Below are 22787 nucleotides of genomic sequence, written 5' to 3'. Positions count from 1 at the left end.
GCACAGCCCGCCGTGACGTCACGAGGACAAACTGGCTCGTCGTTACTTTCTGTTTGAGCGTGCCCTGATCAACGTTTACTCTGGAAAATATGTTCTGGGATAAAACACCAACAGACATACCGATTAAAAAAATAAATAACATAATTGATTCCGTAGTCAAATGTTTGTTGAGGTTGTTTTTGTTTCTATCAGTACCCTATTTTCCCATGTTAGTGTGTCTGTGCGAGAGATTTCTGAAACTGGTCCATTATGGTAAGGATCCCTAAATCCCCCATTTTTAAAGAAGTTCCTTTTTGGTTAACCAGAAACAGTCGCTGTATCGCTCTCATTAAACCCACCAAATCCATTGATAAAAACAGTAATGTAAGAACACGGGAGTTTACCGCTGCCTTTGTTTATTTGTTTATTTGTATGACTTGTTGTTTTTGTTTGTTGGTGTAATTGTGTGAATTTGGTGTTTTAAAGGGTTTAAAACGAGTCACACGATTTACACACAAACTAATCAAGGACCAAGGTCCTATAATAATATAACACTACTCACTGAAGTCAATTTTATTTAATTCAATTTTACTTACTTGCAGGACTTTTACTTGTAATGGGAGTATAAAGGACAAGATATGACATAAGTATAAATAAATAAATAAATGCAGCAATAAATAATTAAAACATAAATACATTTTGGTAATTAAAAAAGCTATTTCTGTATTTTTACATTCATTTATGCATTTCTACATGTATTTATTTATATATAAATAAATACATTTCTTTATGTGTATATTTATTTTAAAATATATGTATACAATTCATATATTTCTACATTTATTTATTTCTGTGTCTGTATGTAAATTGAGTGGGTGGTGCCAATATCAGTCTGAAGCAGGATTGGTTATAGCGATGTGATCGGATCTACTACTACTGTCTTGATTTGATGGTACACAAGCTTAGCCTTTAACTTGTTACTAAGTTACTACAGAACAGTAGAAACTTACTGGTTTCAAGCTGCTCATCCTCTTCCCGCAGCAGGTCGGTCAGCGGCCTCTTACTCAAGGCCATTGCGTGGATTACATTTTCTGCCGTACGCTACATGAGCTTACTGGACATGCTCATCTGCCCCCAAATGCATTGGGTCTCTTCAGACTGTCCAATGGTTTACGGAGAGGTAGCTGGTTCTAGCACCACACTAGTTTTTTTAAATTAAAATTATTATTTTTATTGTTATTATTTTTACAATTTTCACATGCTATTTCTGAGAATTCAGCCGAGATATCAGCTGTGTAGATATCAAACAATGGCAGTTCAACACATTCTCATCTCAATGCTACATAACTGTCATAACAGTGTGACAAAGCTAAAGGTACCCTGCAGCGTCCGTTTGAAACCCCCCGTTTGCTACGTTGCAGCAACACAAGGGAGGCTAACCCTACCTGTTAGCACGGCCAATGTGCGCAGCTGTAGGGTTAGCCGGTCGACATGCATAAAGTCAGTGACTTAGGTACTAACATTTCTGACGGTTGTGGTAAGGGTAGGGGCTTCGGGGGGCTGTCAACACCTTTATCACGAACGTAGCTAACGCTAGCTAACTAGCACTTCCGGTCTGTACAGGACGCCCCCGAGCGTCTCACAGAGACGCACACTCAAATAACTTTAATAGCTTTGTCACTCTTTCTCAAATCGTCGGTATGTGACGCCCTTACAAAAATTTATGGCAAATTGAAAATGTGCTCCAACGTTTTTTTGGAGTTTAGAAGCTCTATGAGCACCTGCAGGGGGAGCTAGCCAGCAAGCCAGCCAGCCGGCCAGCTCACTGGGACCCTCTGGCCCCACAGTCACACAGACCACTGCAGCAACATTTCTATCTACTGTTCACATTAATTCTCTGTAGTTAAGTGCTGCTTTAGGTAAACTTTACAGGATAACGTATTGATTTACATATGTAATAAACTATTTTCATTCAGTGGTAGCTTGGACCGGTAATGTTGTGATCGATACAGTGAAGGTATTTCAGTGTGAACAGTCTGCTGGTAATGGAAAAGTGAGTTGTTTTAGTACACAGTGAATACTGATCGTGTATGTAGTACGCTGTACGTCGGCGAACATACAGGTTTGCCTTTACGACCCTTCTTTGGGAGCCCACAGGGACAGCCAAATGACTCAATTCATGGAGAGTGACCACCAGGACACACTAGCAAATTATTTTTTTCCGAGGGAGCGCTTGTAGCCATGTTAGATAATGACGTTCTTCTGGTAACACTAGCTGACTTGCTTATTCACAGAATATTTTGTTTGTAGACCCCCCTTGAATCTCTGAGAATAAGGCAATGAACAACGCGTGGAGCATTAGTGCCACTGTGCATGTTTGTAGCTTGCATGCCATCTGACTCACCTAAGATGAGTCATCCTCTCAAAGTTAAAGGCCATGGTCTTGAATAACGATTGGGAAAAAAAAGCCCCATATTGGAAGCTGCTTGTAAAAAAACATCAGTACCATGTAGGTTTGGACTTTTTCCCCCTTATTAATGAAAACATTAATTTAAAAACTGCATTTTCTGTTTACTTGCGTTATCTTTGTCTAATATTTTTTTGATCTTAAACATTTCAGTGTGACAAATATGCAAAAATAAATAAATAAATAAATAAATCAGGAATAGGGCAAACACTTATTCACACCAGTGTACATTAAACTTTTTCTATTCTGGTTAAGTGGAAACAAAAAAAATTTTTTTTTACCTGCAAGTAACCACACTCACACTGCCCACCAATCTCAAGGTGTTAAGCACTTTTATCTTAAAAATCTTTTTTAATTTTTTACACATAAAGTCAGAACTTTATTTCTTGCACATTATTTTGTGACTTTACAGCACACACACTATGATGTCATCCTAGGTTAAGTCAAGTGGTCAAGTGTTCTTGGGGGAAAAAAAACACCGCAGACAAAAATCCAGTTTTATCCCTTTTTATTTTGCAAAACCAAGAAAAACAATAATATGTGGAACAGTCACAGTTTATGTCCTTTGCTAAGTCAAAGACATTCACTCACATCCTATTACAGAAACCTGCTTGCGAGCACCAAGGAGTGTAATTTTCTGAATCTAATTATTAAAATACATACCAACACCGATTCTCCCCCCAGTGATTTCAGATCTGTTTCAATGACCATGTGCCAAGCTGAGAAAGCCAGGAAGTCTATAGTAAAAGTGAGAAAGTCTGAAAGAGGGAATCAAGGAAGAGCGGACTACAGAGCTGTCAAAGCATTTCACAGACCTCTCTTCAGACATACTGCTTCGCTTTCCAAACACACATTTCATGTCACACCAGCACATCAGTATCATGACTGTTCATACTTGCTGCAAGCCTTTACATTACACATCCACATGGGACTCACTGCTAGAACAAAACAAGAAAAGCTTTTCTAACAGCTGTGAAGGGAAAAATACCTGCTGTGACATCACCAACTGGGTGGCCAGAAGTGAAATATGCTTTAGAGTTTTAACCCGATGAGAGCAGTTTTCTTTGTTTCACAATTTAACAAGCATTTAAAACTGTAAATACCTTTAGTTTCACAGGTGTCTGTGATCATAGTACAGCTTATTGTAGTTAGTGACTTAGCAAGTGTGTTGCTGGCTTGGGAACTGTAACACTGTGATAGAATCACGAGGGGTCATTTTAAAGACTGGAACAGGAGAAACTGAGGTAGGACGGTAGCTACAGTACATGGGCTGCTGAACCAGCGTGCTCAGGTGTCTTCATAAAGATAAAATATAGCAAGTGTTTCCTGCTGCTTATTTTCACACCGAGAAGCAGAAGAAAAAAACCTGAGGTCAGGTACTGTAAAGAATGCTGGTGACTCAAAACACTCCTTGCTTTAAGATATAACACTGTAAGCTCACACCCCAAGTGGCTGGGCAGTGACTGGGTTAACTGGATGTGGTGAGGAGTTTCAATGTATTCCACTGGGGTGATTCTTGAGGCAGTAAACATGGGTTGGAGTGAATGGCTCAGCAGTAAGCAGGTTACGAAGTTACAAAAACTGTTAGTGAGGCAACTAAAAGATAAACCAGACATCTGTTCAGCTACTGACCGGGCTCATCAGGGATCTCTGAGTCAAGACATATAAGTCAGTGGGGAGTGTCACAGTAATGGGCCATATGGGCACTGCTAATATGATGGGATGACCGTTCCATTAAGCTGGCATGTTCTAAGCAATACATACTCTGTGTATCTTTACACTGGAACTACGTATTAGTCTGTTGTGTTTTTAGGGGTAAAAAGGAGAAAGGGAAAGCGTTGGAGAAAGGCACATCCTCTTCTTTTGCAGGACAAAGTCATTCAGGAGAAGTTTACTGTGATGGAAGACAAAGACGAAAGTCAACCTGATGTATAAAGAATGTGAACATGAAGGGTAGGGGTGTTTCTGCAGCCTACTCTACCATAGTAAAAATAATAAAAGGTTCAGTACCTTAGTTGAAACTACTGCATTTGCATCCTAAGAAGACGTCGCCTACCCTGAATAAAGTTGGAAACCAATGTTAGAGTGGTTTTATTGAAGCCCACACTGATTAAGACAAGCAGGGGTGAAAATTTCATTACATATCTAGTTATCCTTAGGCATCCTGATAATAAAAGATGGTCTTTCCAACTGGTCCTTAAAATACTGTTAAACTCTACAACCAAGGCTGGGACATATGACAAATGTGCTCTGGTCACCTCTACTGATCAATGTCCAGACATGGAAATATTTCATCAATCTGAGATCAATTTATCAGTAAGTCTGGTACCTCAGAAGCAGGGGCATCGTCATCATCTGGACCTGGGATGATTTTACCAGTCATGGGCCCTACTCCCAGCACCTTGGGCCGTTTTTCCGCTTTAGGTGTTCCTTCCAGAACCACAACAATGAACTCTTTCTTGGGACCTTCTGCCAGGGTCTCCGCAGGAGCTACTTCAGCTGTAGGGCGTGCAGCAACTTCTTCCACAACTGTGGTGGTGACTGGTTCTTCAGCCAGAGCTGTGGTAACATCAGGTTCTACTGCTGCGGGGGCCTCCTCAACTGGTGCAATTTCTTCTGGTGCGACCTCCACTGGCGCGGGGGCCTCTTCTTCTGGTGCGACCTGTTCTGCTGGCGCAGGGGCCTGTTCTACTGGTGTGACCTCCACTGGCGCGGGGGCCTCTTCTTCTGCTGGTGCAACCTCCACTGGCGCGGGGGCCTCTTCTTCTACTGGTGCGACCTCCACTGGCGCGGGGGTCTCTTCTTCTACTGGTGCGACCTCCACTGGCGCGGGGGCCTCTTCTTCTACTGGTGCAACCTCCACTGGCGCGGGGGCCTCTTCTTCTACTGGTGCAACCTCCACTGGCGCGGGGGCCTCTTCTTCTACTGGTGCAACCTCCACTGGTGCAGGGGCCTCTTCTTCTACTGGTGCAACCTCCACTGGTGCGGGGGCCTCTTCTACTGGTGCAACCTCCACTGGCGCGGGGGCCTCTTCTTCTACTGGTGCAACCTCCACTGGCGCAGGGGCCTCTTCTTCTACTGGTGCAACCTCCACTGGTGCAGGGGCCTCTTCTTCTACTGGTGCAACCTCCACTGGTGCAGGGGCCTCTTCTTCTACTGGTGCAACCTCCACTGGTGCGGGGGCCTCTTCTTCTGCTGGTGCAACCTCCACTGGTGCAGGGGCCTCTTCTTCTACTGGTGCAACCTCCACTGGTGCGGGGGCCTCTTCTTCTGCTGGTGCGACCTCCACTGGCGCAGGGGCCTCTTCTTCTGCTGGTGCAACCTCCACTGGCGCGGGGGCCTCTTCTACTGGTGCAACCTCCACTGGCGCAGGGGCCTCTTCTTCTGCTGGTGCGACCTCCACTGGCGCAGGGGCCTCTTCTACTGATGCAATTTCTTCAACAGGCTTTTCTTCTACTGGTGGCGAAGACTCTTCCTCTTTGGCGTCCTCTATGGCGGGTGCCAACTCTTCCTTGGCTTCAGCTGTCTTCAGTACCTCTACAGTAGAGGCAGTTGCCAGCAGCACTGCAACACAAAATCCAGCCATCCAAACATCACTGATGCTCAAGTTATATTTTCCACATTTAGCTTACACAACTTGAGATGGTTAGCCAAGGTAACTTGTTGGGCATTTGTGAGAGCGTAGTAGTGTTAGAGAATTTAGTTTCAGCAAATCTATCTGGTGGATTGTGCCAACATGCAGGTGCAAGGTCAACCGCCAGCAGTGGAAGAAAGTGAAGATAAACAAAGCTGTTACAGGAAAGCCGTGTTAGTCACTATAGACACTGATGCAGTGCCACACACCAATGAAGTACTTCCACATAATTGGAAATTCTACAGGAAGCTGTATATTTTTCTAACAGATAAAAGCACATGTATTCATAATGGCATTAATTTTGGCAGGGTTTGGATACACCGCTTTAAACTCTTTTTAAATTTATTATTTAGCAAGAAATACGTAAATCTGACAACATATTCAATACTTGATTGGGGATAAATATTTCAGGTAAAAGAATTTGATAATGAGATCTCAACCAATTTGTTTTTAACAAAACATTCTGAAATTATAGATGCGTTGTCAAGATCCAGCATGAACTGGTTTGGACATTTTATAGTTTAAAAAAAGATGTTAATCCATATAGTAAGTAAGTATCTGAAATAAAACTAGTATCGGCCGAGTCAAAATACATTGTTCTCTGTTCAAGATTAAAAAAAAAACGAGACAGACAATAATGAGAAGCATAACACCATTCATCTGACCTGAGTCATTCAAAACCTCACATTCAAAACACATATAGGACATATATTAGGTATATCATGAAAATACACCCCTTAAAAGGATAGCACCGTGCAAAAAGCAAGGGTTGTGTCTTGATGAATGCAGAGGTCCCAGTGCATTTCTGATAAAAAGCAGATTTGGATGCACAATGTGGTGAGAAGGAGATGCCTGATAAAATGCTCACTAAATGAAAGGGCAGGTTTGTGTATATGTGATGGAAGCCAGCGAGGCTGTGCACTGAGTAAACCTCACTCCCCGACACCTTAGAGGACGCACTGGAGACTGACGCTAGTGCCCATGGGTATTAGCCTCCTCATCAGCGTGTCTGCCTCCCGTACCCGAGGTCACCGGTTCGAGTCAGGACAGTACAGTACGTTCTCGGGAGCAGCCGGTTACTTATATAAGACTTGTGGGAAAAAAATAAATAAAAGGTGCTGATAATATAATTGTTAAACTGAAATGTCTAGTTAGAAATGTCCTTAAAAAGCAACAATACAAATTACTGTAAAAAGACCAATTCAGACAAATTAAAAGACGTCAGTAAACCTTTCCGGTTTGATAGAAGCTTTATTGTATGGCTCAATTACTGTAAACCGTGTGCTGTACTCATCCAGTTATAAGCAAAATAAAATTATGATCACATATGGCTTGAATCACTCAGCAACCTAATGATTCCTCCAACAGTTTCACATTACACTTAGGGAAAATAACACACTGCAGCAGTTACAAAGTTTGTACACAATCTCAGAGCCATCTCAACTGGCTGTAGGATATACACAACTGTACGACAGTTTGAGGATAAACAGGCCTCTATCTGCTCTGTGATACCTAGCAAAGCAGTACAACATTACAGAGGTTTGATATTAAAGAAATACAATGTTTTGTCAAATCTCAGAATAGCATTAGGGGCTTCAGAACAAAGATACCATATCGATTATCACAGCATTTGAGGGGTGTTACTGCTTGTACTCTTGCCATGTCTCTATAGTTGTGTGTGGTTGGTTGAACCTGATATAAGACTTGTGGTATCCTCACAGGATAATGAGCAGGTTTTTAGTAATATTAACTGTGCAAAATCAGGGCCAATCTGCATAAACGACGTTGGTATTAACAGAGTGATCACATTTATTTTACCCATAACTGCGAATGAGTGTCACATAAAGACCTCACTCGCTGTGGTGTGCAGCTGTAAATCAAGAGGAGCCTGCTGAGAAGATGGCATCTCTAGGCCACATAATAATCTGAAAAAATAGACATCATACAGTGATCTACGCTGCACACCAGAAATATCTCATCGTTATGTGAAGGAACGCTTAATTTGCACACAGTGCTGACCTTTAGTACCGACTCCAATAAATACTATGAGAAAAAAAATATACACTTTTCAGGAGGACAAAGGAGAATGATCAGTAAGAGGTGAACCCAGGCACCTGAGGAGGAACAGCTGGTTTTATTGTTACCAGTGTTGTGAGGGAGGGTTTTAATTTAAGTGGTTTAGAGATAGTCATGTGTGTGTCTGATAGTGTGCGTCTCCCTGTAGTGAATGTGTGGAACCTCAGGCCTCAGAGGCAGCGGCCTCCTCCTCAGATGAAGAAGTCGTACCGTTGCTTTCAGGCTCCTCAGTGGTGATGGCGGCTGGTTCTGAGACAGCCTGGGCGGCCTCCTCAACAGCTTTGGCGGCCTCCTCAACAACTTCTGCAACTTGGGCCACTTCTTCTGCGGCTGCCTCCACTTCCTGCGCAGCCTCTGCAACGACCTCCGCCACCTCTGCAACGACCTCCGCCACCTCGGGCGCCGCCTCGGCAAGGACCTCAGCAGCCTCTGCAACTGCCTCAGCAACTTCCTCCACTACAGTCTCTGCCTCACCATCAGCAGCGGCCTCTACTTTGCCAACCTCGGCCTCGACACTGGCCTCCTCAGGTGCTGCCTCCTCCTCCTCCTCTCCACCTGGATCACAAGAACCAGAAGGAGGAGTGTATTAGCAAGAGCATTGTTTGATTCACAGAGCGAACACATTCAGTTAACTACAGTAAGCAGCTACTGATCCCCAGCCACCCACTCTAAGATCTACTTACCACTCGTGCAGCAGAGTGTATTGTCTACAGACACATGCAGTTTGAAAAGCTGCAGGTAAGTACAATGAACAAAATTATAAAACGCAACACTTTTGTTTTTGTCCCCATTCATCATGAGCTGAACAAAATCTGTGTTAATGAGCGCTTCTCCTTCTCCATCCACCTCACAAGTGTGGCATATCAAGATGCTGATCAGACAGCATGGGTATTGCACAGGTGTTCCTTAGGCTGGCCACAATAAAAGGCCATCAGTCCGTATCTGTGCCTGAGACGGTTCCTGACAGTTTGTGCAGAAGTTCTTTGGTTATATATATTTGGTTCTTTGGTTACATTTACATTTATTCATTTAGCAGGACTTACAATTGCTATACATGTCAGAGGTCGCACGCCTCTGCAGCAACGAGGGGTTAAGTGTCTTGCTCAGGGACACCGTGGTGGATGGGTCACAGTGGGAATTGAACCCGGTTCTCCCACACCAAAGGCAAGCATCTTATCTATGCGCCATCACCACCCCAAACAGATTGTTGCAGCAGCTGTCCGGGTGGCTGGTCTCAGATGACCTTGAAAGTAAGGATGCTGGAAGGTCCTGGGCTGGTGTGGTTACACGTGGTCTGCGGTTGTGAAACCGGTTGGATGCACTGCCAAATTCTCAGAAATGCCTTTGGAGACGTCTTACGGTAGAGAAATGAACATATAATTCAAGGGCACTCTGGTGGACATTCACATATTGTTCACAAATCTGTCAAAATCTGTGTTAGTGAGCACTTCTCCTTTGCTGAGATAATCCATCCACCTCACAGGTGTGGCATATCAAGATGCTGATCAGAAAGCATGGGGATTGCACAGGTGTTCCTAAGGCTGGCCACAATAAAATTCCCCTTGAAAATGTGCAGTTCCATCCCAAAGCAAAATGCCACAGATGTTGCAAGTTTTGGCATGCCAACTGCACGCTCCCTCAAAACTTGGTGAACAATATTTGAGAGAAATACACACAGAAAGTCTTAGATCTTTGAGTTCAGCTCATGATGAATGGGGGCAGAAACAAAAGTGTTGCGTTTATAATTTTGTTCAGTGTAGATCAATAAGGCAAAACATTACTCTTTCCATCCAAGGTGTGAGATGAATGATGTAGAGAAAATCTGAAACAAAGATGTTTCGTAATACCTATTAAAGTGTAGTAGGGCTGTCCCATTTATTGGAACTTCCAACAACTATAACAACGTGGGGGGAATACATTTGATTTTAGGATGAATAATCTTACCCAATTCAAAAAATCCCAGTGTGGAAAAATAAATCCTGCACACTGGTCAGAAATAGACTAAAAGTAACAGACAGTGTTTTGAACTTACTCTCCGAGTTTTATGAAGTAGTAATTGTTGCCAGCTGAAAAGAGCAACAACTCATGCCTTGAACTCAATGTGGGGGATGTTCCCAAAACAAACCATCACTCTATCTAAATCTGATCATATTTTCCTAGCAGGTTGACCGAGAAGTACTACTTCCAGATATCCCATTCCAAACCCTACCTTTGCCTCAGTGAATACTTCATCTGCAAAACCCAGAGGTGGTACATTTACTACACAAACTGCATGCAAACTCAAAAGGGTGGAGCATGACAAGGGGACGGGGGGTAGGGAATGCAGGTTAAGGTGCAGGGTAAGGGGGTGAATTTGAATCTTTGTTCTTACCATCCAACCAATAAGCTATCAGTAATCAGGAACTCTGTAAGCGAGTCTGAGACAGACACCGAGACAGCCCAGGTAGGTTGTGCGTCTTTAATCCATAACTGACAGATACCTCCATTTGTTCTACATCAACTATAAACAAAAATACACCAAGTTGAAGGATCAACTTTGACCCAGGTGCTCAACACTTTGCAGTGACTATTGGGAGTGATAATAGCCTGCCTGCTGGTGCAAATTCAACAACACTTCATTGCTGCAATTGAGAAAAAAGATTGTATTATTGTGTTTCTTTATTTTCTGCAGCTAGCAGTGTGTGCAGCATCATTCTGACATCCAGTTCTTAGATGTTTCTTACCAAAAGTCACCGTAAGAGTTGTGGTTAACTATTTTAATCAAAGAAACAGTTATTATCTAAAGATGATTTCACTGAGAATGGTCATCCGATTGTCACCTAACACCTTCCACACAGACAATGAACAGGACTTTTACTGCTGGAAATAAATATCAATGACCACTAGATACATGTGTTCATCCGAGATAGTGCTGACTGCACAGCCGGCTACATCAGCTGACAGGGCCCTTTGTGCTAATGAACTACTATCACTCACAATAGTGCATGCTAATGTGTTAGCATAGATAGCATTGCTTGATAGCATTGCCAAACTGGCAAATGTCTCACAAACAAAAGCTATTTTTTTTAAACACTCAAAACCAGATGGTGTTAACATTGATATAGTCCATGGACAAACGAAACATCTGTCAAACTGGTTTGTGGATACTTCTGTCAAGTCCATGTATCCTTTCACAGATTTAAACGTTACCGTTTAGCAGCAAGAGGCAAAGAAATGCAGAAAAAAAGAATTAATATCCTTCACAGAAACGTCCAAAAGGTTTTAGGCTGAGTAGAGTAGGACTCTTTCTTTCATAGCAGTACAGGAGAGGAGGAAAGGAGGAGAGAGGGGTTTTGTTTTCCGGTTCAGATCCAAAGAGTCCAGTTCTAGGACGAATATCCATGCGGCCACTGAGGACCTTAGATTTACCATTACACTGAAAAGAGTAAAGACACAAAGAGTTAGAGAGACTGGAAGCTTTTTAAAAAAGCTAAAAGGTCAAGTTACACAACAATGTCAGTTAGTCTAAAGTCAACCACAGGGTCTATGTGAATGTACATTAGCAAATGATGGATAGCTATATATATGATGGGCTGCTAGCTAGATGAGCTGGCGATGTCAAGGGCAAGTGTGCTATGAGAAGAAGTCATTAGGAAAACATTACAAATAGCAGTTTGTCTCACTTCTTGCATGAGGTCCATTGTTTTTATTTAAAGTCTAGCCTACATCTGCTAATACAAGAGGTATGAAGGACACAATGAAGAGTGAGAGGAGAGAAAAGAGGGATCGAGGGGAACATGGGACAGATTTGGCAAGGTACAGCCAAGCTCCATGAAGAATAGGTAATAAATATAGTAAGTAAATAAATATGCTACATGATGTTCCCAAACTACAGAGTAGGATGAACTGCAACTACGGGCATTTAACTAAAGCCAATATTTAGCTACACAAACAGATTATGAGGGATCACAATCGTTTATAGCATCCTGTGAATTTGTTGTTTTTGAATTGTATAATGACTGTATTTCTGTGCATTCTTAACAACGTGGCTCCTGGCTCACAGTGGAAGTTTTGAAATTCAAGGCAAGTCAGTTGAGAGATTTTTGAAAACTTTGCTACCAACCTTGCTTCTCAAGGTTTTTTTGTTATATCGTACACAGTATCTGGTAACGTAATGGTTTGTGATTTAACAAGGCCCTCTATCAAAGAACACATACAAAATATGCTGAGGACATCTGAGGTGAGGCCTCCAGCATCCGGGACTAGATTTTCATGTTTATAGTCTATCCACATCTCCAAGCAGAGAAAATGTGACTAAGCATTTCATGGCCAGCATAGGTTTTGAACAAGCACATCTCCATCCAACGTGCTGAGCAGTTCATCTTCAGCAGAATTCATTATTTTACCCGTCTTTTGACAAACTTCTGATTAACATCCACTGTGATCTAACAAAGTCAAATATCAACCATGCAGTGTGTTGGACCCACACTATTTGACTAAGGAAAGTCAAACAGGCCAATCAGAACTATGTGTATGGAGCTGAGCTCTCAAATTTGCACTGATGTGGATGGGAATCCTTTACCTTTGTTTATAAGCAAGTTTGTGAAATATCTTCAGCCACCCAGCTGAAAGATCATGAATGTTCGATTGAGATGGCATGTGTACAAAATTGACAGTCTGGAGGAAAACTCAGGATCCTCTGGAGTGTATCGAGATGCTTAGTAATTTTAAGACAACCTGCCAATTATTGACATTTCTTGTGTACAGTTATAGATGTTGCTATAACCCTGTTGATACTGAACAAGGCTTTTCTGTTTGCCGCCATCTTTTATTAAAACAAATTTGAACTTTTGGAATAAAATCTTACTCTGTAACTTTTACTGTCCTTTTTATTTTCTATTTAACTCGTAGTTTTCTGCTATTATGTTCTATGTAAAGCACTTTGAATTGCCGTGTTGTTAAATGTGGTATACGATTAATCTTGCCTTGCCCAGCGCTCTCTATTCAGTCCCTCCAGGATTTTGCGTTGTCGCGATCAAAACTATATAGCAAATCCTTGTGAATCCAGTGTGAATTTTGACCAATCATCGCCATTTCCGCAACATGTTTTCATACGTCAGTGTGTTACTTCCTAATTACAAGCAGCGAAAATGTTTGATACCAACATCTCACATTTGCCTACAAAAGTTGTTTTTGTTTTGCAAAACGGGCAGTATTATGGTTAATATAACAAAAATTGTCTACTGACACACAGATTAGCAGAAACACATGGGAGACGTCAGACGAGACAAATCACTGTGACACAGGCTGTTGCATTCTGGTAAATTAGGAGCACCGAAAAAAATCAAGGTAAGCTGGTTTCAATATGCAGGGTTAGGGTTAAGTCCGCGAAATCCTGGAGGTACTGTTTAATGATTCAACTATAATTCTCAAGTTGAACAAATCAAAACATCTACCTTTGCAGTTTTCACTTATTCCCACAATTTCACTCCAAAAAAAACCCACCCCAAAACTTTCATCACAATCTTTTAGAAAAGATGTTGTCATATGTTGCGGATTTCTTCTTACACCATTTATTTTCAATAACTGCACTCATGCACGCTGCATTTGTTGATTTTTAATTAGTCCATGTGAGCCTTCCCAAGCCTGCATACAAACGTGTGTGAAACCACCTGTTTGAGCATTAGTCAGTGATGCTCTTGGCTTCCCGATCGCTCAGGGTCAGTGACCTTTCATTCACAATTGTGTCGGGTACATGGACCATGCACATAGTTGCTTGCAAGTCGATTTTTATTTTGCTTTACTCTGCTGTTCTTGGACACCTCATACAACTATGGTGACATTATTGGACAATACCAATTCAGTTTCCCTTTTTAATTTTACTTGACATGGCACTGTGATATACAATAGGTTGGCATCTTTATTATCCCTCATTTTATATTGCATATTTCTGTGTTGGTTGGGACAGCTGTCTGTTAGGTGATGACATTTTCATTTCTATGTACATCATTTGGTTAATTTCCTTCCCAATGTTGGAACTATGAGTGGTAGAGACATACAGTGATTAGTGTGATCATGAGTTGTCACAGCAACTAATGTTGGAATCGGGAGAGTCAAAGTATTAAAAGCCCAATCAAGCCCATGCCAACGTGTCAGTGAGCATTCAGAACGTTCTCAGGCAGTGACAGTGAATGAAAGCTAAATCTCTGACACGACTTACCCTCTGCATCGTCCTTGCCTGCAAGCAAACAGAAACATCAGTGTTTCAACATAGGAACAAGCCAAAGTAGCCAACAACAGTACTCAGTTGTTCAGTTTTATTTATATTTTATATTATATTTTATTTTTAAATGATATTTATTTATATAGATGCAATTCATAACAGAAGTTATCTCATTGCCCTTTTCATATAGAGTCATCTAGACTGTACTCTTTATGACATTATGTACAGAGACCCAACAATTTCCACCATGAGCAGAACCTAGACTCAGGGTGGACGACCATCTGCCTCGACCGGTTATCGGTTGATAGGCAGTGAAGAAAAGCAGGGTTTACCATGGGTTTGTTTCTTTGGGATGTTAAATGAACTTTTCCTGTCGGTCTAAAGAATCAGGTAACGTATGGTTCCATTTTCCGTTTAACAGGTTTTACAATTTGTTCATTTTGGTCAGTCTGAAGGCACAAGTCAGTTGATGAGCAGTAAAAAAGTGTCTGGTTTCGTTCTTTAGAATTTTCCCAACTCTGTTACAGAATCAGGAAAGGTTGCTGGTTACTGTCATTTACAATAAATAGGCCAAAATAAAACTTGTCTATGTCTGGGTGACTTCAACAAACTCTCAAAAGTGCGACCACATCAGCAGACGCGAGGCACAAGCTCGTTTAAGACTTCGTCGCTATGTGGGCAGAGTCGGATACTCCGTTAAAAAACAGGAAAAAGCTCCGTTCGGTCAAGCTAGGTAAACAAGGAGGAGAGTTGCCCATGTGAGCCTAGCCTCCGTCGGCGAAAGTCCATTTTTATTTATTATTATGTCCAGCATGCATCACGTCAAACGCGCTTATATTCTCAGCTTGTCTGTTGGATCCGGGCGGCGATGGAGCAGTGGATAAGATAACACCACCCCTAGTTTTTTCAGAGGCGACATACTTTTCTACAATTATAAGTCGCTTTGAATAAAAGAGTCAGCTGAATGAGTAAATGTAATTTGCTGTCAGTGGACTATTCTGTTAACTAATCCATTCAGGTCTACTTATTTATCCAAATCTGTAAGATTTTATGAAACTCTAACTGAGCAGTCAAACAAAAAGTCTGAGAGCAGTCCTGGGATTGTGCTGGTTGGCTTCAAAAACATTTAAATTGGTTTGACTGCCGACAGTCCTGAAGCCCTTCACCAGCACGCTTACAATACACAGGCAGGACACCAGGCACTGAGTGTGTGTGTGTGTGTGTGTGTGTGTGTGTGTGTGTGTCTAAGCTACTGACAACAAGATGGCCACTCTCCCAACAGACTGTCAGACTGAGCTGGGAGTCTCTCCATTTGTGCGTTGGGTTAGTGACGTTCCCTCGCTGCTCAAATAAGCAGGGGATAATCTGGGACAGTCCCACAATCCTTTGCTTGGGGTGAACTCAATCTTTTTGCTCACGGTGAGGCAGAGCAGCCAAAGAAAATAACTGAGGGCTACATGTGCACTAAAGAAACGCACTACACTTCTGATAGGAAATGATTAGGGCACAGGAATAAGGGTTGTGCTGGGGTCTTCCACGAATCACTGTCTCTAGAGCTCCATGGCAACTCCTCAGCATACAGTATTTTTAAGTACTTTTAAACGCTATACTATTCTTTGTGGGGTTCATCAAGTGATAAATGATCTGCATATATTTAATGAACGTTAAGAATCGTTAATATATTATTACACTTAGTAAAAGTAGTCTACCATTTCTTGAGATTCAGCAAAAACATGTGGCGTTAACCGCGTTCAAACAATGTGAACAGCAAAGTGTCTGAAAAAAACCTTAATAAGTAAATGCATAATTCAGCAAAACGGATGTTGTAGGCTACCTGCCGAGATTTGCATCCACCTCTTTTCTAAAAGAGCGTTACCTCCCGTGAGGTGCATGCAATTCATGGCAAGCATGCAGAATTCGGCACAACACCTGCGCTGCAAAACGTCACTGACTTGACGCCGCTGTTTTTATTCCCCCATCTATCAAGTCGGGGAAAGTCAGCCAGTTCTCGAACGCACCTGTAGACTGCCAGTTATACAGCGTGCTAATTTCGACAGCTGTTTTCCAAAGTTAACATAGCTCTCCTTATCAGCTAGGCTCCTTACGTGCTTGCTAATAACTGTTTATAAGATGGGTCTCCGACATTGACAGCATTGTGTTGGACAGACTTGTGCAGCGGTGTTCATGATACCAACCATTCAATTCAGACGGGTCTGTTGTCCGTGTTTGCGACAGACTGACAGACAGACAGAGAGAGAGAATGTGCGGAGCAAATATGCGCTGCAATCAAAAACGATTTTAAAATCAATGACAATACCTTTTTGTCACTGTGGTTAAATACTGATTAAACACATTTGTGTTTTTATTAAAAGAAAATACAATATGATTCAATTAAATTAAACGTTTTTCTCTGCTTCTGTTTTGTCAGCCCTCAGTTCAGCACCAGGAGCTGTCCACAGGATGACCCATTAAGCCTCACATGGTGCAGAACAAAGCACACTGCTGCTTTCACATATGGGCGGTATTGACTATTAGATTAGTTCCCACAACAGTGAGCAGCTGCAGAGAGCGATAACAATAACAACGCTATGTTTTATCCAGTGCTGTTAATGAGCCTCGCATCTGCTGTTTGCTTTAACATAGTGAATGTGACTTCCGTGGCATATGGCTGATAAGTCACAGTAACTTGGCTTGTCAAGAACTTCCTGAGAAAAAAGAAGCTGTTAGAACTTCCACTATAAAAGATCTGAACAAAATAAACAAGCTTTTCCTTTGCAATCCTTCACATATGTTCTTTGACCAGGTATGACAATAACAAAGTTCCATTTTAGGAACGTTACTTATGAAATTAACATTAATGACATACAGCTGATTTTATTTCTTGTTGACCAACTTTCTCATTTTGAATCAGCAAAAGCAGCTGACTGTCACTGCTGGCTAAAATAAAGATTTTTTTAAAGGCTTGTTACTGGACTTTCGCCACTTGATGATAAAAAAGAACGAGGGGAAAGAATAGCTTTGGACCTTCCAATGTGGAAGTGGATCTAAAATAAAACTGGCAATCAGATCCACACCCTCTCTTGATTGTACCCACAGAACAAGAACAAGTGATCGAAGTTTTATCGAGAATAACTTCACACACTACAATCAGTGAGCCAGTGGAGGGGATCTGGTCTGTGATCACCACTACTCTACAGTAAACTGAAGGAAAAATGCAATCGCCAGCTGAGGACTACTTACCCTTAGGTGGCCATGGTTTAGGTACCCACTCAGTCTTGGGTCTGGCATTGATTTCCGCAATGCGATCATTGAACCTAGCGCTGTCTGTGGACACAGTGCTGTATGCCTGTGGAGAGAGGAAAAATCTGTTTATTTCTAATTCCTCAAACAAAACATTCAAACCGTGTCATTTTACCAGATTACCTTTATTGAGGACATAATGTATGTTGGTATCAATAAATGTGCTGAAGCTGAAATGATGAACTGCAAGAAACAACACAACATACGTATGACAAAGCACCAGCAAAGGCTCCCCCACACAGCACGGCGTAGACTATGTTCTCCCCGGACCCGCCAGGAACTGACGACATGGGCCGCCGCTGCACAACTGGAAGGGGTCAAAGGTCATACGTTAGATCCTTCTCAAACCTCTATTATTTGATAATGCAGAAGATTTTTCCTAATAGAGACTTTATTATTATTATTACTACTAATACTCCTCACTTTGACCTAAACATGTAATAGAGAAGGTTCAAAAAGACAGACAGATTTTCTGACATGAACACAGATGAAGCATCTAAATCAACCTTGCATTCACACAAACTGCTTTGCCTCCACGTGTCCCCAGATGGCTGGCCCTGGACAGACCCTGGTGGCTAGTTAGTTAAGTTCCCACAGGAAAGGAATAATGTGCTGCACGCAAGCGTATATGCTTTCGCTCTCTCAGTGTGAAAGAGAATGGTGAGAAAGCACCCTAGGGCACTCTACTGGCTCATGAGGCCTCCCTCTCTGATTGGATTTAGCGAGATAGATTTAGATTGCCAAAAATATGCCTGTGGTTGCATGTCTGATGCCTGCACAGTGATGCAGTCTTTTCCACCCCCTTGGAAAGAAAAAACTGGTTCGGTTTTAGCCAGTTATGCTAAACATCTTAAACATGTATTGCATTTGACTAAGCAAAACCTTTGTTTTAGTTTGGCACAGCCTTTTCTTCCCGGCAAGCAAGCAAACAACAACGCCTCTTAACACTACTCTGCTTTCACTTAAACCCTCTGACACCAGAATCACACTTCCAACAAACAAAACGTGTAGCTGAAAGCAATTCACAACTGTCTGGTACAGAGAACTTATTTGTACTATGGAATTAAAAAGCAGTGTATCCACCAGCCTGGCTATGCCTAAACTTTATATGAAAAACATGTTAGACTGCCTGTAAGAAATAGGTGAATAAACCAAATACTATGGGGGAAGGAATTGTTAAACAAAAAACGATATGCAACCGTCAGATACTTTGATCAATATTATAACTGTATAAATAAATGGATTCTGCTCCTGAATTAATAAATGTCCAAAAATAGCTAAGTCAATGTTGTTCTTGTAGAGGTTGAGGACACTGGAGCACTGTCCTGTCCTGTGTTGAAGGTATTACAACTGATTTTCCCAGGAACTAATCCAGTGTCCTGGCCTCTTGCATCCTGTTACTTACACTGGCTAATCAGCTCAAGTCTAAAAGGTATGACTTAGGGGGGTTAGGTGGTGAAAGTTGGTGACCAACGGAGGGGTCAAGAAGGCACCGGATTAGACCATGATACCCTGCTGTAGTTAAGTGGGACCACTGGAGTGGAGATCAGGGTCCTGGTCTCCAGCATGTTTTTCTGATGTAAGGAAGGCAGGTCACACTACAGTACCATGAAGCAGTCTGAAAGGAGGACAAGCAAATAAATAACATGGTGAAATGGATTTTTTTTTTTAGATATGTACCAGGGGAAGTGTAATGGCTGCTCCACCTGGCCATTCTGAGGTAAATCTTAAACTAGCTAAAAAGCCACCGGTCATAGTTAACTGGAATGACGAGCTGGCCACATTCTTTGCGTCCACTCACTCCAAGTACCAGAACCATTACAGCCCAGTACTGATGAGGTAACATGGCAGCACACGTCATGACGGGTTGTGACCGAATTTGTCCCTCAAGTTCGTGACCTTTTAGCTCCCATATGCTAACGCGGACAGTTTGTAGTTCATGCTTATGTAGCGTCATCAGCAAAGAAGAAGAAGCTGCGGCCACCGGCCGGCTCGTGGCGTGTGCCTCTCGTGCCGCTGCACTCTTTACATTAGACCATTGCCACGCGCGCACACCACGTGACTGACAGGAGCGACCATGTTCCACCTAAGTAACAGTATAGTGAAGGTCATATACAAATGTATAGTCCGTAAATGAATATTCAAAAATCAACAAAGCTCCCATGTCCGTTACTTGACAGTGTTATTGTTAATGTCTCGGCCAAACTAACCCTGGTTTAAACATTTAACACACATCATTGATAAAGTTTGGAAACAAGCTGGCAGACAGGATTACAGCTCTGAGCAGGCAGTCTGCTGCTCTGCTTAATACTGTGGCAGAGGATACACGACTGTTTGTTTGGTGTCATTATGAAATACTCCAACCAGAACTCAAAGAATACCACGAGGTGCAACCGCATTGTACTGTCTACCAAATCACACTATTTAAATACGAGGGACCAAAATGCACCACAACACCCTTTCTGCCCAACTTCAGCCAAAAAGCCAAGTTGACCTTCACATCCCATGGGCAGCCATTGCCCTCCGTCAGTTTGGGGATGCAGCAATGCAGAGAAATCCACATGAGGACAACGTGTACTATTCCACCGATTACAGTCAAGAGGCGACCCACGACAAACAGAGAACGTCACGTTCAGCCCCTGGCAGCCTGATGACACTCACCATCCCGGGGCAACCTGTGGGGGGCTCTCCGAGCCAAAGGCCCACACCTTTGCCAGGCCGCTCTGCAGGAAAACATCGCTGCTCTCCGAGGGGCTACGGTGGAAATGCTTCAGCAAACGCTGGAAGAATGGCTGGTGTGATCTAGTCAGAGAAACGTGCGTGGAGGCGGAGAACAGACCTGCCCTCTGTTGCGCAATGTTGTCCGGTGCCCGTGTATGAAGGGTGGTTGATGCCACTACGACAAGCTCCAATGTATGAAGAGTCTTTAACACCACGGCAGAGACGGAAGATGACTGAGAGAAGTGGTTAATGCCACAGAGACTAAAGATGATGTTTGAGAGGAGTGATTAATTCCACAGTGAAGGGAGTGGGGTTTTTTTCAGTTCATAAACTTTATTGCTTCAATACAACATAGAGATAAACAGTATGAGTACAGAGCATAGAGAACTTGCCAGGGGAATAAAAACATAGCAAGGAAAATATAAAGAATACATAAAATAAATATGACTAAAATAAAATAAAAGTGTGGAGGTCCAAGTACATAAATTCAATTGTTTTGGGATGAGTTTATCATTCGTATGATTTTTTTCTTTCCTGAGTAAGGTAAATATTGGTTTGGCATTAGTAAACATTTGTGGATATAATACTTAGCAAAAATTATTATAAGGTTAATCAAAAAATATTTGTCTTTAAGCTTACAATCAACATTCACAAAACCAAAAATGACATTTTTATACAGTAGTTCAAAATCACTGTAAATATTATCAATCACAAATCTACATATATCTTTCCATAGTTTCTTAGTGTAAGTACAATGCCAGAATAAATGAGCTATTGTTTCTACATGAAGATCACAGAAAGAGCACATAACAACCATATCTTTATTAAATTTCACCAGAAAGGATTTTACAGGGTAGAAATGATGCAGAATTGAATCTTCGAATGGACATTTCCCTGACTTTAGTCACCAACATATATTTGAGAGAAAGAGTCCACACTCAGCATATATCTCCAACTTAAAAGTTCCAGAACGCACAAGCACTTGGTACTGCTAGAAAGTCCTTTTGAAACAGAGTGTGCATATTTTATTATTGTTTTTGGAGACCATATTGTTCAAATTAAATTTTACTATCATAGTTTCTGCAGGCTCAGGAGGAGAGTGAAGGGGCTGTGTGAGAACTAATTACAGGAAAAATGATGGGACTTATTTCATAGAAAAGCAGACTACGGAAGCCCAAAGCAGCCATTCAAATTTCTTTTTTTTACTCTGTTTTCTGACCGGGATAATCGTCGCTAAATACAGGGGTTGGCCGGTGCGTTTCTTTTGTGTCCAGTGGGTCTGGTTAGCTCAGTTGCTAGAGTGCAGAACTTGTAATCTAAGACTGTGTGTTCAAGCCCTGCTTTCAATGACTTTTTCTTCTTTAGTGTGTTTTTTATTATTCTCTTCAACAAAGTTCTTATAAAGAGATTCAGGGGAATCCAATCACACATTTCTCAATGGCTATTTCAAAGGTTCCGAAATAGTCCTCCGGAAATGTGTAATGTTAAATGGATTCCCCTGAATGAATGAATTTCCTCTGCCTGGGAATGATGGGGAAATGGAAAGTCCATAGGTTGATGGATGAACACAGTCCAGCACATGCTTTATTGTGAGCATTAGTGATCAGTAAAGATCAAACCCACAACTCCAAGAGTATGACTCCTGTGCTCTATCAACTGAGCTAACCAGCAACATTGATATTTACACTGAAATTACCATTAAACCACTGTTAACTACTATTTTGTTATCTCGAAATCATGAGAAAAGGATCCCGTTATCACGGGAAAACGACATTCGTTATCTCGAGATCACAAGATAATCATCCCGTGATCACGGGAAAACGGAGTGAAAATAAATTTACCCTAATGGCCGCTTAGGGCTTCCGTAGAAGACAGAGAATCATGGCTGTTATTTTCTATGTGTAAATACTAAACAGCAAACAAATGTCCGTGCGTGGCACTTAAGTTTACTCCTTATATAAATAGATAGATTAAATGATAATCAACTTTATTGGCTGCTCAGCCAATAAATGCCTATCCTAATTAGGAGCAGTGGGCAGCCATTGTGGAGCAGAGGTTCAGGGCTTTGCTCGGGGGCACCTACGGCAGCGGTCAGTGCTGGACTGAAATCAGCGACCCTCCGGTTCACAAGCAAGTCCCACAGACTGCGCTAATGCCGGTGTGAACAGTAACTGCTAACGGTTATTAGTTAAGAGTAAATTGGTCTTGAAATGTCAAATGCCACTTGTATTCATATTCAGATCTCAGAATATGTGTGCTCAAGTTTCCCCTCCAATAAAGTATTAAAAGTGTTGAACAAAATTAAATGAGTGAAAATGATACTACATAGTACCATATTGGACCCTATATAAAACAACATTAACATTACATTCAGTCAACCCTGTTTGCAGTCCAAAAAATGTGTTTTG

General features: G+C 41.9%; 1 protein-coding gene across 9 annotated transcripts; it reads right to left on the bottom strand.

Moving 5' to 3' along the window:
- Window positions 1-2937: 2937 nt before the first annotated feature.
- On the bottom strand, window positions 2938-20626 carry si:ch211-235e9.8 (uncharacterized protein LOC100002196 homolog). Of its 9 annotated transcripts, XM_038698778.1 has the most exons (10): window positions 20320-20621; window positions 17865-17965; window positions 17599-17704; window positions 14356-14373; window positions 8367-8711; window positions 5862-6010; window positions 5148-5747; window positions 4776-5042; window positions 4457-4503; window positions 2938-4340 (listed from the first exon to the last, which is right to left on the bottom strand). In XM_038698778.1, exons 1-9 carry the CDS (start codon window positions 20393-20395, stop codon window positions 4468-4470), a joined length of 1698 nt encoding a protein of 565 aa, XP_038554706.1. In that variant the 5' UTR covers window positions 20396-20621; the 3' UTR covers window positions 2938-4340; window positions 4457-4467. The 9 variants fall into 9 exon arrangements, with proteins under 9 accessions (XP_038554706.1, XP_038554702.1, XP_038554707.1 ...); XM_038698774.1 differs by having other exon boundaries at window positions 5148-6010; window positions 20320-20626; XM_038698779.1 differs by having other exon boundaries at window positions 5265-6010; window positions 20320-20620.
- Window positions 20627-22787: the final 2161 nt, after the last annotated feature.

Source organism: Micropterus salmoides, unplaced genomic scaffold (assembly GCF_014851395.1).
Source record: "Micropterus salmoides isolate LMB-PRFRI ecotype aquatic unplaced genomic scaffold, ASM1485139v1 Ms_hic_scaffold_5, whole genome shotgun sequence".
Lineage (NCBI taxonomy): Eukaryota > Metazoa > Chordata > Actinopteri > Centrarchiformes > Centrarchidae > Micropterus > Micropterus salmoides.
Note: the sequence above shows the minus strand (reverse complement) of the source record. Positions and strands in the feature narration are given on the sequence as shown.